At 47.6% G+C, this 17,262-nt stretch overlaps 1 protein-coding gene across 6 annotated transcripts in view; it reads left to right on the top strand.

Moving 5' to 3' along the window:
• MARF1 (meiosis regulator and mRNA stability factor 1) overlaps positions 1 to 17,262 on the top strand; it is an 891,622-nt gene that overhangs the window by 647,640 nt on the left and 226,720 nt on the right. For all 6 annotated transcript variants that reach the window (XM_085632075.1, XM_085632071.1, XM_085632074.1 and 3 more), the window contains one exon: positions 11,941 to 12,171. In XM_085632075.1, the coding sequence (XP_085488201.1) occupies positions 11,941 to 12,171 (231 nt within the window). The remainder of the gene's footprint in view (positions 1 to 11,940; positions 12,172 to 17,262) is intronic.

The following is a 17,262-nucleotide window of genomic DNA, read 5'->3' as shown; positions in this document are numbered from 1 at the left end:
CTTGAGGGAGCAGCGCCGGAAGCTGCTGGAGGTCCGGCACTCGTCCCAGCGCCGGTCCAGGGAAGGCTCGCGGGGCCGCAGTCGTCGTTGCTTGTGCTCCAAGTCTTCACCCTTGGATTCTGGTAAGCGACGACATAAAATTAAGTCGAAGAAGCGTGTTCGCTCTCCGACGTCCCCCCGTCGGTCCTCAGATGAGGATGAGGGTTACAGGGGCTCTGCCCCTGCGGCTCCTTTGAAGCCTGGGAGTCCCGCGGCCTACCCTCCTTACCCGGGTCCGTCGGTGTCTCCCGAACTGGTGCATGAATTTCTTGCCACCATGGACCGCCTTTTTAGGCCTCGGGCTCCCGCCGGAGTGCCTTCGGGCCCCGCGGTCCCGTGTCCAGATCCTGTTGGGCCGTTGACGCTGCCGGCGGATCCAGCTTCGGCCCGGCACGATCCTATGCCGTTGGCTCCGGCCCTGGTGCCACAAGGTACGGCGCTGCCAGCTCCGGCCCCAGCGCCGCCCTCCGCTCCCCCTCTGGCGCCGCAGTGGGTGCCGTTTGTTCCACCCTTGCCCCGGTTCCAGGACCATTTCGTTCTTGCCTGGGATCCGCATTGGAAGACGGCGCCATCCCGACACCGGCCGTCGCAGTTTCTGATGCCGTATGTTCCTTTCCCAGCTCCGGCTCTACCGCCACGGCCGTTTTTTCCTGAAACGGAGGGAGAGGATGACTGGGAGGGGTCCCAGGACCCTCTTGCATGTCAGTGTGACTCCGAGCAGGACTGGCTGGACGATCTAGAGGACGCAGGCGACATTGATGTCTCTTCGGACCCGGGGTTTGCCTCTTCCCCGCCTACCATGGAGGAGGGTGCTTCCTACACAATGGTGCTCCATCGGGCTGCCGAGGTCCTTAACCTCGATCTTCCTACTGTGGCCCTCAAATCTAATCTCACTGAGGTGCTCCAGACAGCGTCTACCTCGTCGGAGCCACTGCTTCCTTTCGACGACACCCTCTCCGACATCCTGTTGGGCACTTGGTCGTGGCTGGCCACGGGGGCCCCTGTGGATAAGAATGTCGCCAGGTGTCCCCGCCCTACTCCTGGTGACCCCGTGTTTCTGACCACTCATCCCACGCCTGAGAGTCTGGTCATTCAGGCCTCGATGTCGCAGAGTGCCTTTCCCACGGCTCAGCCGGATAAGGACTCTAAGAAGCTGGAACAGTTGAACAGTTCGGTAAGCGGTTGTTCTCTTTGACCAGCTTGGGGCTGCGGTTGGTGAACACAGCCTGCTTATTGGGCCTCTATTCCCACGCGGTGTGGGATACACTTGCTCAGGTGTTGCCTCAGTGTCCTGAGGAGGTCCATGCTGTGCTTTCCCAGGCGGTTGCTGAGGGTAAGGATGCGGCTAAGTTCGCCATTCGGTGTGGTTTGGACACCACTGACTCGTTGGGCAGGGCGATTTCTATGACTGTGGCACTGCGTCATCACGCCTGGTTGCGATCCACTGGGTTCTCGCCCGATGTCCAGAGCTCGCTCATGGACATGCCTGTTTGGCGATTAGGCCGACAGTGCACTAAAGCGTTTTAAGGACCATGGCCAAGTCCTTGGGTCTTTCCACGAAGAGCCCGGCTACTCCTGGTTTTCGTTTCTATCATGGTCAAGGCAGGGGCGCCCAGGTACGTTCCTTCAGCAAGCCTGTGCAGAACCAGCCTCAGCGGCTTCCGGGAATCAGCGTGGGGGACAGTCTGCCTCCGCTGCTTCTACCTCCCAACCTTCCTAATTCGAGCTTTGTGGAGCACCCCACGCCAGTGGGTGGCAGGATTTGTCATCACCTCCCCCACTGGGACATTGGACAAGTGGGTGTTGCAGATCATCCGCAAGGGTTACTCCCTTCCCTTCCAGTCCACCCCTCCAGCCATGCCACCTTGGTACCACCACATGTCGGGGGAACGACTCTCCAGCAGGAAGTTGCGGCCCTCTTGGCCAAGGGGGTCATCGAGTGCGTTCCTGGGCCGGAAGTAGGGAGTGGTTGTTATTCTCACTACTTTCTGGTCCCCAAGAAGGACAAGGGGGGCCTGCGCCCTATCTTGGACCTCCGGGACGTCAATCTCTTCCTCCTGAAGGAGAAATTCAAAATGCTGACTCTGGCTTAGTTCCTGGCTGCCCTCGACCCTGGAGACTGGATGGTAGCGTTGGACTTGCAGGGCACATATTTTCACATCCCCCTCCTGCAGGCCCACCGACGTTACCTGCGGTTCACGGTAGGCCAGGAGCATTTTCAGTTTGCCGTGCTCCCCTTTGGCCTTACCAGCGCCCCTCGGGTATTCACGAAAGTGATGGCGGTGGTCGCAGCTCATCTGCGCAGGTCAGGGGTGTCAGTCTTCCCTTACCTCGACGACTGGTTGTTGAAGGTGGGCTCGCCCCAGGCAGTCGTCAACCACTGGCTGACCTCCTGCATTTGCTGGGATTCTCCATCAACATGCTGAAGTCGCACCCGAGTCCCTCTCAGAAGCTCCCCTTCATCGGAGCGGTTCTGGATTTGACGCTGTTTCGGGTTTATCCTCCCGAGCAGCGAGTCCAGGATATTCAGGCAATGATTCCGGTCTTTCAACCTCTGTCCTGAGTTTGTCAGGATGACCCTCCAGCTTCTGGGCCTGATGGCCTCCTGCATCCTGCTGGTGACACATGCCAGATGGCATATGCGGGCTCTGCAGTGGGACCTGAAGTTCCAGTGGGCGCAGCATCAGAGCAACCTGTCCGATCATGTCCAGATCTTGGAGGGCACTGCACGGCAGTTGCAGTAGTGGCTCACGAATTGTGATTGGGTCAATGGCAGATCCCTCTCCCTTCCCCAACCGGAGCACACAGTGGTGACGGATGCGTCCCTCCTGGGATGGGGAGGCCACTTGGGAGAGGCGGAGATCAGAGGCCTCTGGTCTCCTGCCGAGTACCGGCTCCATATCAATCTGTTGGAGCTTCGGGCGATCCGTCTTGCACTGAAGGCATTCCTTCTCTCTGTCCGGGGAAGTGTGTTGCAGGTGTTCACGGACACCACCACCATGTGGTATTGCAACAAACAGGGTGGGGTGGGGTCCTGGACCCTATATCAGGAGGCTCTGCGCCTCTGGACATGGCTGGAACATCAAGGCATTACCTTGGTGGTTCAACACCTGGCAGGTTCTCTGAACGCCAGGGCGGACGAACTCAGCCGCCGGTGCTTGATGGATCACGAATGGCGTCTGAATTCGGACGTGGTGCAAGGTAATGTAATGTAATGAGGTGCTTATATAGCGCTCTATCACCCGACGGGTATCCTGGCGCTTAAAAAGGAGAGTCCCCACCAGAAGTTAATAGGGGCAGCCGAGGTGTGACATAGGAAGGGAGGAAGAGAGAGATAATATCAGAAGGAAAAATTACTACAGCCTAGGGAATAAAAACGTTTTCAACTTTTTCATGAAATCCATAAGACTTTGGACCTGAGGTAGATCCAAAGGGAGAGTGTTCCATAGCCGAGAAGCAACGGCAGAGAAGGATCTGCCACCTGTTCTGGACCACCTGAACCTGACTACATTCATCAGAAATGCAGAAGCAGAACGAAGGTTTCTAGTTGGAGAATACCAGCTGAATTTTCTTTGCAGGTTCTTCGGGCCCATTCCATGAGCTGCCCTAAAGACAGTGCATAGAGTTTTGAATTGAATTCGCTGGTGGATCGGCAGCCAATGCAAATTTCGCAAGGCTAATGTGGTTGAGGTCCCCCTCTGCCTATTTAAAGCGAGTTTCGCATCAATGGCCTGTATTCTGTACAGCTTCCCGATAAGGGTGTTAGGCGCACCCAGATATAGATAGTTGCAGTAATCAAGTCTGCTGAGAATTACACATCTCACAACCTGCGTTCTAGCAGAGTTAGGCAAAAAAGGGAGGAGCTTTCTCAGCACTCGGATTAGCGAGAAGCAAGTTCCAACCGTTTTGTTAACCTGAGAATTCAGTTGGAGGTCCTGAACCACCATCAACCCCAGATTGCGTACTGTGCTAGAAGGGGTAATAGGTGCGCCAGTAGGGGACAGCTGAAAGATGGGTAAAACAGGCTGATCAAATCTTCTGGAAGAACACAGGACCACTTACGTTTTAGAGCTGTTAAATTGTAACCAGTTCTTCTTAAGCCACTTCGTGGTGCTAGTCATACACTCGTGAAATCTTTCCAAGGAAATAAAATCATTCCCTTCCAAGGAAAACACGAGCTGGGTATCATCCGCGTAATTCACCACCTCCACTCCAAAAGATCCAATAAGCTGAATGAGAGGCTGCAAATAGATGTTAAAGAGCACAGGACTAATCCCTGAGCCCTGCGGGACCCCCTGTCGTAAGGAAGACTTGTTAGAGGAGAACGGCTGAAGGCACACTGTCTGTGTACTGTCTGTTAGATAAGAACAAATCCAGTCAAGGGTGCGACCGGTTACACCCTAGTCTTTAAGTCTCTCCAACAGTATACCGTGGTTTACAGTGTCAAAGGCCGCTGACATGTCCAACAGCACCAAGATCACTGACTGGCCACTGTCAGCCCGCATCCTCATATCATCAAGCACGGTAACAAGTGCTGTTTCAGTACCGTGCTTGGGCCGAAAGCCAAATTGCATCTCGTCAAGGAGCGAATACTCCTCAAGATACTGGGATAGAGACTTACTGATGATGCGTTCCAGAATTTTAACAGGATATGGCAATAAATAAATTGGCCGATAGTTGGCCACACACCCGGGGTCAAGTGTGGTTTTTTTTTTTTTTTTTTTTTTAGAGTGGTCACAACTGCCTCCTTCCAGTTTATAGGGACCTCCCCTGTACTCAAAGATAGACCACAGATCTGTCGTAAATAGGCAAAGAGCTCGGCCCCGTATTCCTTCCAGATTCTGTGGGGAAGGGGGTCCAGGGGGGACCCAGAGGAGACACCCCTGGCTAAGGTATCAAATGTTTCCTCGTCCGGAATGCGAAAGCAATCCAGAGTATGCTGGCAGTGTTTTAAAATGGTAGGGTTGCTGGGCTTAGAGTCTGGTGATGGCAGAGAACACTGCTCAGCATTGGACAACTGAGGATCAGGTTCTTCCACGCTGTTGCTGGATCAAAATCCCTAAATATCTTGTCGATTTTATCCTCCAGATAGGAAGCTAACTCATCGCATAAAGCTTGAGTAACAGGAATTTTGTTATATTAGCACAGTCAGGTTTAGACAGACTCTTTACTAAGCTGAATATAGCTTTGGTGCTATTAGCTGCTAGAAGAATGGTATTATCAAAATACTCTGCTTTAGTTTTCGCTATAGTGTTTTTGTAGAGATTAAGTTGATTCTGAAAAGCATTTTTATCTGTATCACTATATCCTTTTCTCCAGGCTTTTTCGGCCACTTTACAACCCATTCTGAGTGCTCGCAATTCCTCGTTAAACCAGGGGGCTGAGGGTTTCTCTCTCTTTTTTAGCTTCTTTGCAGGAATATGCTTATCAAGTCTTGCCAAGGTCTCTTTCAGCAGTGGGGAGAGCCTTGGTTAGATCTATTCGCCACCGCAGAGAACACGCAATGTTATCAGTTTTGCGCGTTGGAATTTCCAAGGCGGCACTCGCTCAGCGCCGCTTTTCGTCGCGAGTGGAGTTGCGGTCTATTGTACGTCTTCCCGCCTATACCACTTCTGCCCAGAGTGCTGAAGAAGATTTGGCGTAACCGGGCCCAAGTCATCCTTGTGGCTCCGGATTGGGCATGAAGATACTGGTATCCTGAGCTACTCAGCATGGCGTTCGATCCCCCGATCCGTCTGCCTCTTCGGGAGGATCTTCTGTCGCAGCAGCAGGGGACGGTCCTCCACCTCAACCTGTCCAGCCTCCACCTCCATGCGTGGAGTTTGAGCGGTGACAGTTGACAGCTTTTGATCTTCCTCCCGAAGTCTGTGATGTCATTCTGGCAGCCAGGCGTCCCTCCACTAAAACGTTATACGCCTGCAGGTGGAACAAGTTTGTGGCAAAGGCTGTGGATCCCCTTTCTGCCTTTTTTCTGAAGTCCTTCTGTTCCTTCTTTCTTTGGCCCAGCAGGGCTCTGTTCTGAGCACTATCAAAGGTTATCTTTCGGCTATCTCTGCTTTTTTTACGGCTTCCAGATCAGCCTTCTCTTTTTAAGTCCCCGGTTGTTAACCGTTTCCTGAAAGGCATTACGCACACGTTTCCTCGTGTGCCGTTCATAATGCCTCAATGGGACTTGAGCCTTGTCTTGACATATCTGATGTGTGCTCCTTTCGAGCCCCTTCATACCTGTCCTTTGCGTCTTCTCATTCTCAAGACTGCTTTCCTGGTATCTATCACCTCTGCCAGACGAGTGAGTGAGCTCCAGGCTCTTTCTTCCAAGCCTCCTTTCTGTTCATCCGGACAAGGTGGTTTTAAGGACCCGTCCTTCTTTCTTGCCAAAGGTTGTCATGCCCTTCCACATCGGGCAGACCATCACTTTGCCCACCTTCTTTCCGCATCCTTCAAGAGAGGAGGAGAGGCTTCACCGTCTGGACCCAAAACGTGCGCTCGCATTCTATCTGAAGCATACGCAGCAGTTCCAGGTGGATGACCAGCTCTTTGTTGGCTACGTGAGCGCCCAAAAATGTCAGGCTGTGCACAAACGGACCATCTTGCGGTGGGTTGTTCTGTGCATCAAAGCATGTTACCTCTTGGCTAAGAAGGAGCCCCCTGTGGGGCTGCGTGCCCATTCGACCAGGGCAACTGCAGCCACTACTGCCTTGGGACGCGGTGACACCTTGCAGGACATTTGTCAGGTGGCTACGTGGGCTTCGCTGCACAAGTTTACCAAGCATTACTGCCTTGACAGTCCGGTCCGGAAAGACGGCTTCTTTGGCCGTTCTGTTCTCCATGACTTTCTGGTGTAATCTTTTCGCAGACCCACCACCAGGGTTGGTATTGCTGGGGTATCTATTCTAAGGTAAGGAATGTATCGCTAACGTGTCTTTCAGATGCACAAGTTACTACTTGTGTAACGATATATCTGTAGGAGACGTTATTTAGTGATAGATTCCTTACCGCCCCACCCATCCTCCCCGTTCTGCGAACTGATTTCTAGAGTTAAGGTCATCCCTTTCAGGGCCCTAGTTTCTTGGCACCAGTGGTCAGTTTCTTGCATGGCTCTGCATTCCTGGTGAGGAAAGTCGTGTACAGAACTGAAGTCAGCGCGCATGGGTGGCACCTAAGTAGTCTCCGTGACGTCATCTTGGGGCTTGCGACGCCAGCGACGGCCGCGGAGCTGCAGGACGCCACCTAGCGACGTGCAGGGGTACTGCTAGCAAAGCTTCTGACACCTGGGGATATTCTAAGGTAATCTATCACTAACTAATGTCTCTTACAGATATATCGTTACACAAGTAGTAACTTGTGCTTTGCTCCCACAACCTTGTGGCCTGCTCGTGAGCAGCCACCAACCAAAGGCCCCCTATCCCCCATTGGATAACATTGGGCCTCAGCACCCAGCCGCCCTAGTGCCGCTGAGTTTGCTTTGAGTGCATCCTTGACCCTGGGGAAACCTTTTTCCTAACACCAAAAAACCAACTCCCAAACCTAAGTACTTACCGATAACATTGTTTTCTCCCATAGGACTGCATTTTCTGCTTTCTTGTTAAAATTGTTCTAAGTGTTTAGTTGGTTTGTATGAAACCTTAAACTGCACATATACAAAAACTGATGTACTTACCATTTTGTCTAGAAAATGTCCCAGTGTGATATCTAGGCATATCACACTGAGTAGAAAAAGTAACTTTAAAAGTAATCTGAAAAGTAATTCAAACTGTTTTTATAAACAAATGACTTAACTGTAAACCAATCCATCTGCATTCAAATTGTATTTCATTGCATAATTCTTACAATGTTATTATACTGACCTGTACCAAGCCTGGCGTGGTTCTAAAAAATAAAATATAACAAAATATTTTTATACAAACAAATTGGTCTGAGTTCAGTCTTTGACATAATTTCTTGCCTGACTGTAAAATAAATGTTTAACACTACCCTCTGATAAAGTCTTACTGCTCGCCCACACTACCACTAATAGAGGGTAAGGTATTATCTACTTTTACCTCTGCCTATCTTTGGGGATCCACTGGACTCTGTGCACAGTATACCTTACATTGATATAGTATATACAGAGCCAGCTTCCTACAAGGACATATCAGCATGAACAGATAAGCCCCAGTGCTTTCTAGTCCAATTGCTAGACAGTACAAGTTAACAGGGAAACCATATTGAGTACGTGTTCTAGGCACTGGTCATTAAAAGTTTCCCAGCTACATAATGGCTTCACTGAAACCTATGGCGTTTGGTATCAAACACCTATTCTTAATAAATCTGTACTGGTGCCAGTACTAGATTATAACATGCACCCAGAGGGAACATTAAAGGTACCCCCTGAAAACCTACCAACATCTAGTGTGCTGGCTGTCCGGTATCAACCAGCCTGCCACCACAGATGCGTTTCTGACCCCTAGAGGTGAGGAACAGCACTCTCTGAAGTCAAAAACAATGTGTGAGAAAGTGCCATCTTTCTTGCATGGTATGCCCCCACTTTTTGCTGAATTGCTGAATGTACTTTGACTGAGTGGGCCCTGTGCTCCTGCTGATCAGGTGCCCAGGGCCTATGTTCCTCCCCTAAAAACTATGCTGAAACCTAAAACCCAATTTGGCAAACCCTGGCCATATGTCAGCCCCTGGTAAATGGTACCCTAGGTACCCAGGACCTTGTGACCAGGGATGGCCCCTAAGGACTGCAGCACTTATTGTGCCACCCTTAGAGGCCCTGTACCCTGACACAAACACACTGCCCTTGCAGGATGAGTGTCTGGGTATAGAACAAAACAGTCGACATGGCACGCATCCTAGTGTGCCATGTCCACAACATACACTGCCCTGGCATACATCAGCCACCCCTCTAGCTGGGTGCCCTATGCCAGTGGTGTGGGCACAGGAGCATGAGCCCTGTCCCCCTACAGTACCCAGGTCCATTCCTGGGCACTGTAAGTGCAGTGCTGCCATTTAAGAGTACATGGTGCTGAGCATCCTAGAGCCTTGCGGTTGTTGGTCTTGCAGGTTTAGGGTGCAAAAATCAGGAAAGTTGGGCCATTCTGGAAGTGGGTCTCTGCAATGCTGATGTCCCGCGATGGCTGCTCAGTCTTGGTGCAGTGGCAGTCTGGATTCGACCCTCATGGGCTGTGCATATTGCAAGGGGTTCAGTACCCCGGGTATTGGTCATGTGAGGCTCCCCGTTGGTGCTGGTGACCCCTCACTTGGTTGGGACCAGATCGGAACTTCAGGAGCACAAAGTTCTCTTCCTGGGCGGCTGCTGTGTCTGGCTGGCTGGGGAGTGGCAACTAGGTAGACAAGATTTTGAATTTCGGTGCTCTTCTCCAAGAGAGATTTACTGGCAATTTGCTAAGGGATGGCAGTCTTCCAGGGTTCTTGGATGCTGGTCAGCTGCAGGACGCGTAATCTGGTTATGGTTGTTGAGACTGGTGCAGCCAGGCAGGGTTTGGCCAATGTCGGTCATTAGTACTAACTTTTCTTGTAACCCTTCTTTGTCCTTTCTTCTTGATCTGTCGAATCGAAGGTGCTAGTGTCAGGGGTGCCACCTGCATACTCAATTTGGGACGTTACAGGGAGTGACAAGTAGTAGCTAATGGGCTTCTTACCTTTTAGGGTGTCTACACCTTTTATATGACCACTTTCTGTAAGCATAACCCTGACCCAGATAGCCTAATTCCTCCTAAACTAAGATTGTAGAATTCTAAAAGTTTTCCACTTCACGTAGCCCATTTAAGGGGTGGTACTAGCCTGAGTAGACGACTTGCCTCCTGGCTAACTAATTTTCACACCTGACCTGGTGCCAAATGGGCCCGGGGCAGGGGGTGGCATTTCCCCTGTCTGGGGAAGCCTTGACTCGTATATCAAATGTAAAAGAGGGCTCTGAAGCCTCCTGCCTTGATGCGCTGATCACTTAGCCATCCTTTTTGGAGGAGGTGACAACACTTCCAGTCGGAGTAGGCATTGTTTCTGCCCTCAGAGCGCAGGCTTTCACCGGCAGAGATCAGAAACCATTCTGTGGTGGCAGGCTGGTCTACACCAGTCAGCCAGCACCCTAGAAGTCGGTAGGTGTCAGGGGGCACCTCCAAGGTGCCCTCTAGGTGCATGTATTAATAAATCCATCTCTTGAATCGGTGTAGGTTTATGAATACGAGGTGTTTGATACCAAACCTCTCTGGTTTCAGTGAAGCCATCATGTAACTGGGTAAACTCGTAAACACTAGTTTCCAGCACATGCTCTTAAAGAGGCTTCACTGTTAATTTGTGATATCCAAAAATTGACTTGGATATCACAGGGGCATATCAGCTCATGCAAATATGTCCACACATGTAGTATGGTGCACCCTGCCTTAGTACTGTAAGGGTGGCTTGCCTAGACTGCATGCAGTGTCTGTAGGTATGGCACAGAGGGGGTGTGCCATGTTTTGTCTTCATGTTTTTCTGCACCATGGCACACAGCTTGCAATGGCAGTTTGCATGTTGGTGCTCAGGGGTCCCTTAGGGTGGCACAATACATGCTGCCGCCCTTAGGGATCCTTTTTAGCCTCCTTGTCCTGGGTACCAGGGGGTACCATTTACCATTGGCGTACAAGGGGTGCTAAAGATATTGGTAATTGGGGAAACAGTTGTACAATTTTCGGGAAAGAGTTCTAACACTGGAGACCTAGATAACCGGAGCCTAGGGCACTTGAAAAATTGCATCAGATAGCAGGCAAACAGTGGACTTGACAAATTAAAAAAGGGGCACTTTATTACAACGTTTATTAACTAGAAGCCTACAGTGTGGTGCACCATCCACCTGCTCAATCACAGTGGTTTTAAAGGAAGATTTGGTACATCTCCTAACCAGCATTTACCCACAGAAGCTTCTTAGCCTAGGCTTGTCTCAAGAGGGTTTAATGTCAGCCCAGTGCTTTAGACGCCGTCCACTCTGGCATCTTAATGTGTTTACTAAAAAAATCAGATGTTTGGGGAAAACCTTAAGCCATAATCCATTTACTGCAGCATGGCTCTGGGGTGATCTGAGAGTCCTGGAACATTTTTTTTCTCATACAAAGTTTGCATTCTAGTTCGTGGACACCATTTCTTTCTGCGTTATAATTAGTTTGAGTTCTAAAGGCTTCCCTAGAGCAGTGTTTTCAACCATGTGTACTTTACTGCAACTAATTTGATAAAATTAGTTGACTCAAACAAATACCTTCCTAAAACACATTTTTTAAATGTAAATGAGTGTACCCAATTGAAAGGAAGTCATTAAAAATGTATTTAATATCTCACAAGCTCAGAGGTATTCTACTGTTTCCAAGACCACCCATGATGGAGAGTTATGACTCTAGTATTGGATCTTTCATAGATTCACATGCTTCAATCTATGAAAGATTCCAATACTGGAGAACTACAGTTACAGGTAATTTATTTTCCTATTGTTAAGGTTTCTTTCATGCACCCATGTTTCCTTTTTGACAACTAGATCAATGTCACACTAAAGATGTGTGAACAGCTTGAAACCCGTAGGATTCCTTTTCACAAGGAACTTGCACTTTATTACCGGGCCTACAATTTGGTAAGATGAGATAAAACGTGGGTTGTTTTTGGTGTTAGCCAAAAACGCATCTGATGCTCACTTATGCCACCAACTAGCTGCATTTGTAAAATTTTGAAATGTTTCAGGTGTGCCCATCAATGTTTTTTGTTTAGAAAATGGACAGTGAACTAGAATTCTTTGTGAGACAATGTGTGACATAATCGTTCTGCTTCTGGTTTTCCTGAGTTCTATTGCTGTCACCATTCATCAGCATGCATTTAAATAAATGCAATTGAAAGAACAAATACTTTCTTGCCTAACTTTTTAATTTTTTGCAGGTGGTTGAAGCAGAGTCTGGAAAGCAAATACAACTTATAAATCGAAAGTCTCTGCGCTCTCTAACTGCACAGCTCCTGGTGCTGATGATGTCTTGGGATGAAGCCACCTGTCTTACCGTTCATCAGCTTAAACGACATTATGAAGTTGTCCATAGCATTCCCCTTAATCCATGTGAATATGGATTCTTGTCACTGACTGAGCTACTGAAGAGTCTACCCTATTTAGTTGAGGTGTGTACAAATGTTTGTTTTATAAACAGTGTTCCAGTCAATGTATATGTAAAGAAATTACCCGTTCTACAGGCAATATTGACTGCTGCTTTAGTGGTATGCTCTGAATAAGTGTGCTGCAGGTGGTATTCGGTCACTGAGAGCAAATGGGTTAAAACCAGGTAGAGCGAAGTAGAATGCACCATGACTGACCCACTGGTTCTGGGTGCTGTTAATTTTGTTCATCCTAGTCCATGCAGGGTAAGCAAGATACCGGCCATTCTGAAGCTCAGACGCTTTTGTTGTATACATTCTTTTGGGGTTACACTCCTGTGCATTTATGAGAACTTAGCGGTGCTGTCCATAATATAGAATGGACCGGCGACATATACTTCGCTGATTATAAATATAACATTATTGCACGGGAGGACCCTCCTGTGTGCCATACATTAATATAAAGGTGCTGTTTGAAATATACCATAGACCGGCATCACTACCATAGTGGGCACAGTGAAGACAGACCCTCAATACTCCAGTTTGGATCACAGCACAGGAATTGAGGACTGATTCTACAGAATCTGAGTCTTAAACCCTTGATGAAGTCTTAGTGATGAAATTGCTCTATTGCGATATTTGGTTATTGGGTATGAGGTATGGCATGGAATTCACAGGAGCTGCAGCTATACTGGACTTCTCACCATCCTCACAACCTTCCAGTAAGATGGTTGTGAGTGCAGTAATTGTGTGGCGCTCACTGCCAGAGCTTGATGCTGTAAGCCTGCCTTCAGTTGCATACAAAATTGGACAGAACTTAAGACAAATGTCAGCTACATATTCTTGCCCATGTTAAATGGAAATGGCAGTGGCTTTATCTAGAAGACTTTGCATATTATTCAGAGTATGTTTTTAAGTTGAAAAATTTGAATTTAAAGGAAGTTATCTATCATCTCTATCAAAGCAACACACGTACTTCAGTACCCTTTGCCTCTTAATTTAAAAATGTATTGGTGTTTTTGCCCACTCCTCCACCTGATATAAAAGTGCAGTTGCGCTACCCATTTATGCTGCACGTAAACAAATGCAAAAACAACAATTGATGGACAGAATGCAGAACAATGTCATACATTCACCCCAGTACAGAGATCTGGGCCTAAATCCATCGTTTTTTTGCTCACCATGCCATTCCAGTTTGAACCCAGCCATATGCAAATCAGTCTTGACCCTGTGCCTCATGGGAACAGTCCAGCCCGAACTGCCAAGCCAGGCCCTCCCTGGACTGGAACCAAGCATCCTAGGACCGGTTTCGGGGTTTCACCCCTCTTCAGCCAGGATAGCTTGATTCCAGTGGCATGGAGAGCACGGGACTCACGTCTGAGCATACCCGTCCCACTCGGGGTGACAAATGCAAAAACAACAATTGATGGACAGAATGCAGAACAATGTCATACATTCACCCCAGTACAGAGATCTGGGCCTAAAGCCATCGTTTTTTTGCTCACCATGCCATTCCAGTTTGAACCCAGCCATATGCAAATCAGTCTTGACCCTGTGCCTCATGGGAACAGTCCAGCCCGAACTGCCAAGCCAGGTCCTCCCTGGACTGGAACCAAGCATCCTAGGACCGGTTTCGGGGTTTCACCCCTCTTCAGCCAGGATAGCTTGATTCCAGTGGCATGGAGAGCACGGGCCTCACGTCTGAGCATACCCGTCCCACTCGGGGTGACAAATGCAAAAACAACAATTGATGGACAGAATGCAGAACAATGTCATACATTCACCCCAGTACAGAGATCTGGGCCTAAATCCGGTCCTAGGATGCTTGATTCCAGTCCAGGGAAGACATGGCTTGGCAGTTCGGGCTGGACTGTTCCCATGAGGCACAGGGTCAAGACTGATTTGCATATGGCCATGTCTGAACTGGGGTGGTGTAGTGGGCAAAAGAACGATGGATTTAACCCAGATCTCTTGACTGGGGGAGAATGTATGCATTGTCAGCATTCCGTCCATCATTTGTTTGTTGTAACGCTGCACGTAAACAAATATGGCTGTAACTGTTGTTTGCCTCCTTTCTTTTTGCATCTGCTTCCTCCCTTCCCACATTGTGCAGTTATTTCTCTGCCGTCACACTACTAGTCTTTGCACCTTAATTATCTTTTATATAGGAGACAACAGACTTATTTGCTAGTATCACTAACAAGATTTTGAAAGTTCACCAATGCCAGGACCGAACATAGTGTTGTGTACTGAAGCCTTGAAAGGGATGTAGATTATAGATACCAGAAAAAATGTTTTTATTAGGGTTTTCAATCGTGAAGATGCTTCAACATACCATACATTTTAAGTAAAATGACTCCATCCCACCCTAATTAACCCACAGATGGTTAGAGAGTTATTCTAAATACACTTGCAGCACTCCTTTATCTAATGCTTATTCAGCAGACATTTCTACAACAAAGATGAAATCTGCATTAACAGTGACCCTAATAATTGGTCAGTTTCAACCATCTCATGGATTTTGGGCAACCCAGGGACTGGCCCCTTCTGACAGTTAAGGGTTAGTGGGTGCCATATGCTTTCATATGTGTTCCCCATATTATTTAGTTCCCAAGGCAATTTCTCAGTTGACAGTGGCATCCATAATTTAATCACCCATTTCTGCCTTGTCTGTATATCTGTAGTCTTCTATTGGTAGGCATTTATTTGCCTGGCTGTCAAGAGCATATTAATAATTATTCTCATGTCTATTGTAGATTTTATTTTTTCAGTGGGTCCTCTGTGTAACAAGAGTGTTGCAGGATCAGTATATATATTAGCTAGCCCAGTACCCTCTTGATATGGCTCGAAATCTTACCAGAAAGGTTTTACTGGAGGACGTGGCCACTATAAGTGCGGGTCACCTCCCTCCATCCCGCACTCCCTCCAACTCGGTCCTATTGCATTACCTTACATATGCTTCACTTTCATTGGAGTTTTGTGCCATAATGTCTTGTGTGTATACATCAACTCTCTATTTTGTTGTCTCTTTTCACCTTTGCAGTCATAAGTTATCTTACCAGAGTGTCTGCCATTGCTGCACAAGGCCATGGATATTTAACATGCGTTGCTGTTTTTTCATGCCTCGTCATTGGGACTGTCTTCCACAAAGATCGAGTAAATAATTGAAATAAGTCTTGTCCATATAGTATGGGGGAGAGCATGTAGCCTTACGGCTAGCGCAGTCTACTTCGAAGCTGGGGAACCGGGTTTGAGTCTCTGCAACGACACTCAACATTCTGTGATTCTGGGCAAATCACTTAATCTCCCCGTGCCTAACAAAAATGAATGTGTCCTTGTGTAATGAAACTGGTGCTTTGAAAAGCACTCTGATGCCCTATATCTTCGGGTCTAGTTCGCGCTGTATTAAACTCTTAAACATTTTTTTTTTCTAAACTTGTATATATAAAAAAAATTGTATGGATGGCAACCAACTTATCCAATTGGGTGGCTGTCTAGATGCTTCTTCCCTATTCTCTAGATGCATAGCCCAGTGCCTCTGTTGCAAGTACTGCATAGGACCAGTCTCCTTAATTTAGAATTGCTTTTTACAATGTTCTAAAAATTTGATTTCCCCAATCCATAAATAAATCTCTAAGCATCCTATATCCTCTGATCAGAGCGCGAACCCTGACCTGGTGCGTCCTGGAGTAAAGTCTGGGATGCACATAAGGAGAAGGGAAGGACATAAGGCCTTGTCTTGTTAGTTCCCATATTTCCAGGGTGGAGCATAGTAATTCTGACTAGTGGCGGGTGGGGGTCTAGCAGTTATAGGGGTCTGTCGGTAAGGCCTGGAAGTTGTATAATCTAGGCAGGATGTTAAGCTTCTCCACTCAACCAGGAAATATAAAGATTCTGCCATCTACGAAGGTCCATAATAAGTGCATTGATCAAGGGGTGGTTGGATTGATTTGCAGGTTAGACGGAGTATATTTATAGTGTGATGTAGATACCCAGGCCTTTAATTTTATCCTTCGCTCATCGAAAGGGGGGTGGACGATCTTTCAATGCCTGCAAGAGCTCCATACTTAATAACTTGTATTTTTCTAGTTGACTTTAAATTGGTCATTTGGTAATTTTCTCTGTTGCTAAAATGAATGGTAGAGATGACAACAGGCATCTATGGCACCCACCCTCCTCCCAAATAAGGGGGGGGGGGGGGAATTGCTCTCGTCTTCACCCCCATTGACCAATATGCTTGTCCCCGTTTGTCATTGGCTCTTATCAAAATTAGCATGCGTGACCCAGACCTAATGCTGTAGGCACTCAATGAAAGAAGCATTTAACCCTGTTGAATGTAGTTTCTGCATCCAATAAAAGGTTGACTAGCAGAAGGTTTCTGTAAGTTCTGTTTTCTATAAGATGCAGCACCTCCCTGATGGCGGATTAACCTTTCGGTGTAAGGGTAGATGAGGCAAAAACCTATTGGCCAAAATAGTAATAATTTGCGTTAATGTAATAATATATGCTAATATGTTTCACATAGTTCACAGGTTTGCCTGCTTTATGTAAAAATGTGTTTCACTCTTTGTAGCAATACTCGTGTGAGAGGAGAAAGGAGTTGTATGTGTCTAAAAGGCATGGGGTTAGTTCTTACCAGAAGAGTTTATAAAATCCATTGGTCAGACCATCCGGTCCACGAGCTTTGTTAGGGTGGAGGTATGAGATTGCCTTAATCTCCTTCGCTGCTAAAGCTTCACGATTATTCTTAGTCAACACGGGGAGATTAGCAGCCCTCACAAAGGCCTCCATCTCGTCTGAATCCACCTGGTCTTCTCAAAGTGCAGAGTAATACTCTGTAAATGCCTCCTACCATCTTCACTACTAATAGTTACCATGTCTTCCTCCATAATATAGGAATTCTCTTAAATAATTGCGGTTTTAGCCTCTTGGCCTGGAGTGAGCAAGTTTTTATTAGCTTTTCGTAAAACGTTTGTTTTAAGAATAACAAAGCTTTTGCAAATTTTTTGATAATACAGTTGAATGCAGTTGAATGTAGATATATATATGTTCGAGGCATATGAGCTGCAGATTACACACTATGCATAGATCGCAATCTGGTGTTGGGCCCAGATGTTT

Source organism: Triturus cristatus, chromosome 10 (assembly GCF_964204655.1).
Source record: "Triturus cristatus chromosome 10, aTriCri1.1, whole genome shotgun sequence".
In the NCBI taxonomy this organism is placed as follows: domain Eukaryota; kingdom Metazoa; phylum Chordata; class Amphibia; order Caudata; family Salamandridae; genus Triturus; species Triturus cristatus.
The sequence above is the reverse complement of the archived record's forward strand: the minus strand, read 5'-3'. Positions and strand labels throughout refer to the sequence as shown.